We start from the raw sequence: 9,490 nt of genomic DNA, 5'->3' as shown, positions 1-9,490 counted from the left end.
TATGAGAGCTTTCCAATGACATATGACACATGGCTTTTTGATCAGTTTAAGACATTTACTGATTATAATAAAATGCAATTATTGAAATGGAACACCATATTGATCTGCAAATTTCAAAGCACTTGTGTTTTGTGTTGATCAAGATTGTAGTTATTAGGCCTAATATTCTTTTATATTTTTATTTTTTTTTCTCTGCAGGCCCAACTGAATTTCATTGGTGAGATCAGATACTCTGCATCTGATGGTGTAGTTTCACAGGAATTGAACTTAATTGCACTGCTGAGCTTTCAGTGAACATGATTCTGCACATCTTTTCCAGCAGGCACAACCCATGTCTTGCCAATGGTGTGAGGTTATCCAAGTTTAGAAATGTCTTGCGAGACCGCGTATGAAGCTTCAAAGCATTAACTATCACCACCAACAGTCCTCTTCCATGTTTTAGATAGACTTCTATCACTGCTGTCTGTGGAGGAAAGATGCTGCTCGAGATTAAATAGCCTGCTGCAAGGTTCCCCATTCTGATGGAATTCATGGCAACCAAACAAGCGACACGTGTTATTTTTCAGATTACAGCATTCGGGTCATTGGGATCCTTCTAATAATTGTATAAATATTTTTAATTAATGATTCCTAAACATTTTATGATATGTTGCTTAAGTTTTCACTATTTTCATGATTAATATATATATATATATATATTTATATATATATATATATATATATATATATATATATATATATATATAATTAATAATAAATATATTATTTAAAATACTATATGTATGTTCACGTCTCCCTTTTTAAACTCTCTGCCATTTTGTTCCTCAGTGTTAGGATACTTACAGCATTTTGCCTTCATAATGCAGAGATCCCTTTATGTGTTTTAGCTGGACATTTAAAAGTGCATTATAATTAGGGCTGTCCTAATATATAATGCATATATATATATATATATATATATATATATATATATATATATATATATATATATATATATATATATATGTATATATGTTTATTGTGACTTTTTCTCACAATATTTTATCTATCTTTTAGATCCCTGTATGAATATTTTTACTGACACATTCATGTATTCATATGGTGTTTCTTAGTGCTGAATCACATCTATGACCCAGTTTATACCTGGTATAAAATGAGTTCTGGGTTATCAAATCACATATGGTCAGGCCAGACACCTGGTTGATCAGATGCGTTTCCTTTTACTGCTTGGGTTTGAATTTTGAGGGTAGGGTCTATGTGCAATTTTCTCACTAAAACTGGCTACGATTTTGGACCCATATATTTATTTTATCTATTTGATCAATATTGTGGCAGTTTTAATTGTGGCATCCAAGAAAAACATAATTGTTTTGCCATCTACTCTTTCTTCTCATTTTAAGACACCTGAAACTCCTAGCCGTGCGATTGTAGAAGGTTTATAAAAGAAATCCTAGCATTTCACAAGGTGTAATTTGCATCTGCACCATTTTCCAGACTCCATTTAACTATTGCGTTGGGAAAAAAGATTTGTCCAATTATCTGAATACAGAAGCTACTTGATGTGGATAAATGTTCTGACTGGGTGATGATCTGGACTGCTTGATCTGATCACTATGATATCATGTTAATGCCAAGTGTAAACAGGGCCTCTGATTTGATGACGACATACATCAATCTCAGTCAATGTGTTACTGTGTGATAATAAGCCACAGAGAAAATAATAAAAGATCACAATAGCATGGAACAATTGCACAATGTTTCTCTCAGATGCAGTTTAAATTTAAATGTCATCTAAGCTCAAACAGAACATTTTGAGAAGCCTTTTTCATTGCCCATCGGGTCCACGGTCCTTCCCTTTTGACTGGTACTTTCACCCCAAACCCAAGTGCTGCTGCTTAGTCTGCACTGCCAGTAGTTACACCACTGCAGCCCTAATTATAATATAATTTTAAAAGGCGTTAAAAATCTTAGAGAGTTGGATAGGTCTTGGATAGGTGTACAAACAAACAAACAAACAAACAAACAAACAAACAAACAAACAAAAAAAACATATCTTCCCATACATTTTCACTTCACCTGCCATTTCGATTCAGTAAAATTGGATATTGGTTTCACTTATTTGTGCTTTTAGACTAAACTAAACCTAGATTTAGATAAACCTTAATTGTCATAGAAAGAATTGTTCAAAATTTAGAAAGTTTTTGTAAATTGAGGGTATAATTTGACAAACACCACACAGCCATGATGGAATGACATCCCTGTTTCATTGGCTGACAAAATCAATATTAGTCATACCCCTATAGTTGACCAAATCTGTTCCACAACATTATTTTAGCCATGTGTTCATAGAACAAGTTTGTTTTATCCCTGAGATATTTAGACCAAATTTGCAAATAGCCTAATTATAATGTTTTCACACACTGCAGTGTTGCTTGATACTGTATATAGGATGACAAACACTCCAGGGCTGTGCCAATATAACCACTTTGTGACCACATCATTTAGCAGTCAGTAGATGCTGGATGTCAGGTCTCAACAAACCGGAGACTCTCCTGAACCTGAGGCTATAGTAACTTGCCAGAACAGAAGCATCTAACAGCCTTTCTTTCTAATGAACATTTAGTGTACAGATTTCCATCCAATTTAAACACGCTCAAAGCAAACTCTTTTACTGGGAGCTTGTAGGCACTGAATATACTCGCACGAAAAAGCATAGTTCTTCTTGAATGCTTGCAACTGTAATAGGCAACAGTAGGACAGTTAGTCAGAAATCTATAGCGCAGTTGCTGTCCTCTTGCCAAAAGTTGCTATTTATCCTCAGCTCAAACTTATTAGTAAGCCAACGTGGACACAGTATTGTAAGTCCGCTTGACTATTCGGTTTGTTTAACTCATCCGATGCCGGATAATTTAACATGTGGGCTGAAACGCGTAATAGGGGCACGTGCGCTCAGTTTTACCCTCGGTTTCACTGCCTCCGCCAGAGCGCGCACAGAGGAGACAGAAGTCTGTCCGCACTGGTCGGCCATCTGAAGTTTCTCACTACCTTTGATTGGGAATTTCATTTTGGAGATACACTGACGTGGGAATGTCTATCCTTTAGATGAGCATTTCTGTACTGAGCCGAAGGTTTTATTTTTGCGTCCTTCGCCGTAGTAGAGCATCAGCATTGGGAAATATGTCTCTTTCCAAAGGACACCACGAGTAACGGCTCCAACGGAAATCTTGGGTTTAGTTCAAATCCTGAGCGGAATAGAGAACCTTTTCTCTCTATTTATGAGGCATTGGATTATTTAGACAGGAAAAAGACAATGGTGCGACAAACACGGGACACAATGTGGAATTGTTAAGCTCAAAGAACGTTTAGAACAGCATCGGCATTTGAAAAGGACACAGCAGAATACAGTTTATTTGGAGGGAACGTAACAGCAGGAGCTGCACTCTTTCACGCGCACCGATTCCCTATCAGAAACACCAAGATGTATATCTATATTTACGGTGTTCTGCTCTTTTTAGGTACGTTTCTTTTTCAATTGACACCATCTGAGCAGTATTTAACTTTTTTTTTATTTAGTCAAAGTGAGCACAAAATCTCATTCCATTCAGTTTTTTCCATCTCATTTAAATTCACTTTCCTCTAGAAAATGACTTAATGATTATCATAATTCAGTGTATATAAAATGACTTTGACACACATAATATTTAAACAAGTTCCGTGAGATGTGGTCAAGTTTGCCAACAAGCATTAAAAACTGAATTTTACATTCATTAAATTCATTTAGGTAGCCTATTGATTATGGGAATTGAAATCTGTAAATGCTTACAAGAGCTAGAAGAAATTCTCTCCAGTTCATAATACAGTACTTAAACACATATTTAAATTTATGCTAATTATGTAATACAATATGCCTTTCCTTCCTCCAGAAAACAATTTGTGATTTTCTGTTTGTCTAAAAGGTCTGTTAGAACAGCTAACTAGGATTCTCTTTATATATTAAGTTTCACATGACGTCTAATTAGATTCTAATTAGTATCTTGTAGTTTTAATTCCTCATTTAAGGGTTATTTTGTACAGTAGTGAAAACTGTCATAGTTCAATGAAGGTGAGAACTATCAAGGTCACTCTGTAGATTTATCACTGGCCTATGCACACTGACATGAAAGCATCCTTTCTGCGCACCATATGCAACTCAGACTGAATATTCAAACAGTCTGCAGAACATATTAAACATTTTGAATAGATATTCATCCTCCAGGTGCACGTTAGATTAGTTTTCAATTTACAGTGTAAGTGTATAAGAACTGTGTAATACAAATGCACATATTCTTAACGTGTATTTAATGGAACTGCTTGTTGTTGGTTTTACTATTTTCATTAATTATAGTAATATTTTATACAGTAGCCTAGCCTATGTGTAACTTCATGCTCTATCACACCTTTTTGCCACATTCAAGGGTCTTACGGCATCAGTTATCTTTCAGCATCTGTTTCCATTGTTCTTTTTTTTTTTTAAACATGCAATGATCGAATAGATAGCAGAGGGTGTTCTAATTCTTTTATACGTTTTTTTTTTACTCACAAATATGTTCTGGTCAATTTTAAAATTATAATGATTACAATTTTGCTTTTGATTATGATGTGTTTACACCTGTAGGTGTCACTGGTGGGTTGCACCTCTGTTAAATTGACCGTATGAAAAAAATCTGCATACATGAACAAAAACATTCTCTGTCACTCCTTTCACACACATATACATACATGGCCAATTAATAAGTGTGAATGACTATGTGTGAAGGATTTTTTGAAAGTTGTCATACTCGTAATGTCAATGCAGTAAGAAAGTGTAATTGCTCCATCAAGATACAACTCACATTTTGCCACTAATTAAAACAACGTTTCACAGAGACAAAAAAAAAAAAAAAGACTCATTCTTCTAAACTGTTTCAGGTGTCATATTGCATAGAATGGTGAGTCAAGTCATGTTAATTAGAAGTCTTTTGTGTGATTTATATTATATTTCTGTCTTCAAGGCATGTATTTTTTTATTTACACCATTCTGAGCTATCAAGCAGTCCCTGTGAGACATAAACATGATTGCAAGATCATCTGGACTTTGACACAGGCTTAATAGTCTCCAAACCATGTATTAGGCACAATATGAATGATTGTCAATTGATAAAATGTCCTCATCTATGGCTATATTATATTAGAGGGAAGGCAGTCATTAAAGGGAAAGTTCACCCAAAAATGAAAATTCTATCATCATTTACTCACCCACATGCCATCCCAGATGTGCATGACTTTCTTTCTTCTGCTGAACACAAAGCATTTTAAAATAATATTTCATCTCTATAAGTCCTCACAATGCAAGCAAATGGGTAACAAATTGTTGAAGCTCCAAAAGGCAGCATAAAAAGTAATCAATAAGACTCCAGTGGTTAAATCCATGTCTGCAGAAGTGATATAATAAGTGTGGGTGTGAAACAAATCAATATTTAAGAACATTTTTACTATAAATTCTCCTCCCTGCTCAGTAGGTGGCAATATGCATGAAGAAGGCAAATCAGCAAAAACAATAGAAGAAGAATGTGAAAGTGGAGATTTACAGTAAAAAAATTACTTACATTTTGATAAGTTTTCTGAAGATAAGAATTTAACCACTAGAGTCTTGTGGATTACATTTATGCTGTCTTAATGTCCTTTTGGAGATTCACAATTTTGGTACCCATCCACGTGCATTGTATGGACCTACAGAGCTGAAATATTCTTTGTTGTAGACATCTGGGATAGCATTAGCATGAATAAATAATAATGCTAATATTATATATATATATATATATATATATATATATATATATATATATATATATATATATATATAGGGCTATCGATTTAACGCGTTAATTCAGTGCGAATAATTTTGTTAAAAATAACACGTAAATAAAATTAACACAATTAATCGCAATGCCACTGGATTGTAAAAAGTAAGATTCCTGAGAAATGCAAGCTTGTAGTACCACCTGTCTAATCCAGAGGGCAGTAATTGAAATTACAGCTGTGTGGCAACACGCAGGTTATACAGTGAAGAAAACAACCAGACAGCACTACACAGACAAGTGTTATGTTCTTGCGTTCAAAACATTTTATGGAGCGCAAATTCGGGATCTCAAGATGTGTTCTAAGGACTATATGTAACTTGACACAGTGACCTAAACATTTTATGTTTATGACGCAACGCACCCGAGACGCTATACAAGCGTGACTGATGCTTGTTGAAATTGACAGGTCCTTAAACAAGCCCTCAAAATAAATCTTGAACTGATTGACAAATTCACTTGTGAAATAGATTGCTGTGAACTGTATGCCAATGATTGACTTATGATCAATAATATGGTAGTAAACAATACATTGTATTCTAAAGCCGCATTTTGTATTGTCTTATCAATGATTAACTGTTCTGCCACAACAATATAATACATTTAAATTATATGCATATTTTATATATATATATATATATATAAACCAGCAACGATGACCGCATCTCCTATCATGTGTCTATGAAAGATGTAAGCCAATGAGACTATGTTATAGGTGGGGTGACACATGTACGTAGCCCCGCACCATTCTGGAAGCTGCAGCCAGGCCCTTCTCTTTAATCGCAGCCTTTGGCATTAAAATAATCACATATGCTCATATCTCCATTTTGATGTTGTTTTAATTAATTACACAACCCTGAAGGATCATGAAATTAGTCTGCTGATGCACTCTATGAATCTTAATGGCCAAATAAAAGGCTCATTAAAATCAGTATTGTTACGATATTGTTGAATTTTACATCATCAGCAAAATTATCATGATTATTCCATGTATCGCCCAGCCCTAATATATATAGTAATTTTTGGGTGATCGTCTGCATAGAGACATTTAACCATACAATTATCCCTTAAAATACAGTATACATAATGTCTGTTGATTATCGTATTAAAGCATTTTAATGTAATTATTTTTTTATTATTTTATTCATTTAACATTTGAATTTTTTTTTATTTTAATCATCTTATTAAATATATGATTTATATATATTTTAAATTATATACAATTAAAAATCATTTATTTATTGTATATTATTGTTAAATATTTATTATTTTTTATTTAAAATTAAAACGTTATTGAACATATTTTAAACTCATGTTCACATGTATGTAAATATAATAATAAAAATAAATAAATACACCTGAAAATTAGCTTCTATTCTTTTCCCATTTCTTTATAGATGAGCTAGTGTTCTGTATGTCGGGCTCTTCCACTCTGTCTGAGTCTGGGCACCAGGACTCAATGGACTGTTTAAGGACCACTGAGAAGTGTAACCAGGACCAAAAATGCAGCCATCGCTTCAGGATCATGAGGCAGTGTCTGGCAGGAAAAGACAGGAACACCATGCTGGCCAATAGGGATTGCCAGGTAGCTTTGGAAGTGTTGCAGGAAATGTCTCTGTTTGACTGCCGCTGCAAGAGGGGCATGAAGAAAGAAATGCAGTGTCTGCAGAGTTACTGGAGCATCAACATAGGCCTTACTGAAGGTAAGAGCTCTTTGGAATTATGGATAAATGAATAGATATTTAAATAGATACACTTCTTCAGAAATTTAGAAGCAAAACAGTAGTATATTAAAAAAGTGTACCCGAAATATACCACTATTAAATACAGTCATATTTGGACAGTGTAAGACAGAAAGCAGGGTCCCGTTGGCAGAAATTAGGAATCAATGGCTGCGTCTGAATTTGCACATTGTCGACGTAAGAACTATTGTCTCAGCTTTCGATACATTTGATGATAAGAAATTGCATAATATCGATCATGGTGCTATTTGGTGTTATTAATACTGTAGAAAGAGAGGTATCATATATATATATATATACACATTGCACCTTTGTCAATCGGCCTGTGCAACTTACTGAAATGTAATCTGGGACATTTTCCATTCCTAATGAAGGACTTTGCTATGCTATAAAATTGCTTCAAATAAAAGATGGGGACATTTATAGGGAGAGACGGTAGCAGGAATACAATTTTGGAATACAATACATTTTAATAACATTAACTTTCCCAATCATAGATAAATGTAATGAAGCCCACCTGCCCACATTGCTCAAAAATGTTTTATTAAAGGGTCAAACTTCACTAAATAAATCACACATATGTGCTGGGAATAAAATACCCAAATACTTAACCTGTTTGGGCCACTGGAAGGCACCCAGCTGAAAAGCCGTAACCGGCAGTACAGTGTCAGAGCCAAAGCTCCGGATTTAGCCCAATTAACTCCCCATAACTTAGAAAAGGAATTAATAAATCTGTGGAGGCAAGGAAAAGATCTAGTAGGGTCAGAGACAAATAATAATATATCATCTGCCTAAGGCAAAAGCTTATGCGCCATACCTCCCTCCACCACCCCTGGAAAATCATCCACCTTTCTTATCGCGGCTGCTAATGGTTTCAGGGCAAGACAGAACAATAATGGGAAAGAGGGCAACCCTGCCGGTGGCCCCTATCCAGAGTAAAATAATCTGAAATTAATCAATTTGTTTGTACTACCGCTACCATGTGTCATTAAAGTAATTTAATCCAACCAATAAAAGTATTCCCAAACCCATACAATTTTAAAAGATAATCCCATTCTGCCATATCAAATGCCTTTTTAGCGTCAAGTGAGATGACAGCGTCTGATAATTTGCCACTGACCACATGATATTGATGAAACGCCTAATGTTATCAGAAGAGCTATGGCCCCGAATAAACCCCACCTGATCTATATGTATAAGAGATATCATAACTTTACTTAATCGGTTACCCATTTTTTACAATATTTTAACGTCTAGCTAAATCAGGGAAATTGGATGGTAACTCTTACACTCGCTTGGATATTTGTCCTTTTTAAGAATCAGACTGATCTGGGCTTGCATCATGGTTGTCAGAAGTTTTCCATTCTTAATGGATTCCTTATAAACTTCTAGCAAAAGTGGAGCCAATTCTGTAGCATAAGATCTAAAAAATTCAGTGGCAAAGTCATCTGGCCCAGAAACCTTGCCTGTAGGCAAGGCCTTAATTACCTTGCCACGCTCCTCCAAGATTATCTCAGAATCAAGATATTTTTTTTGCACAGATGTCAGTTTAGGATGTTCTTATGGTTCCACAAAGTTTGTAATATCCTCATCAGTAGACGAAGTTGTGGGAACTATATAGATCAAAATAGAATTCTTTAAAAGCATTATTAATATCAATGGCTGAGGTAAATATTTCACCACTAGCAGATTTCACTGATGGAATGGTAGAAAAATACTCTCTCTTTTATATATCTAGCCAGAGGTTCTCATGGTTTGGATTTTTTGGTGAATGAGGCATACTGTAAGAACAGCCTTAAGTGCCTCCCAAACCACACCCAGGGTTGGGAGGGTTACTTTTGAAATGTATTCCACTACAGATTACAGAATACA

At 34.8% G+C, this 9,490-nt stretch overlaps 1 protein-coding gene across 1 annotated transcript in view; it reads left to right on the top strand.

The window, feature by feature from the left end:
• Positions 1 to 3,036: 3,036 nt before the first annotated feature.
• LOC127621513 (GDNF family receptor alpha-2-like) overlaps positions 3,037 to 9,490 on the top strand; it is a 157,658-nt gene continuing 151,204 nt past the window's right edge. Inside the window, exons 1-2 of the mRNA XM_052095161.1 lie at positions 3,037 to 3,515; positions 7,274 to 7,579. Of these exons, the coding sequence (XP_051951121.1) occupies positions 3,479 to 3,515; positions 7,274 to 7,579 (343 nt within the window). The 5' untranslated portion in view covers positions 3,037 to 3,478. The remainder of the gene's footprint in view (positions 3,516 to 7,273; positions 7,580 to 9,490) is intronic.

This window comes from Xyrauchen texanus, chromosome 27, assembly GCF_025860055.1.
Source record: "Xyrauchen texanus isolate HMW12.3.18 chromosome 27, RBS_HiC_50CHRs, whole genome shotgun sequence".
In the NCBI taxonomy this organism is placed as follows: Eukaryota; Metazoa; Chordata; class Actinopteri; order Cypriniformes; family Catostomidae; genus Xyrauchen; species Xyrauchen texanus.
This window is presented reverse-complemented; position numbering and strand designations above follow the sequence as displayed.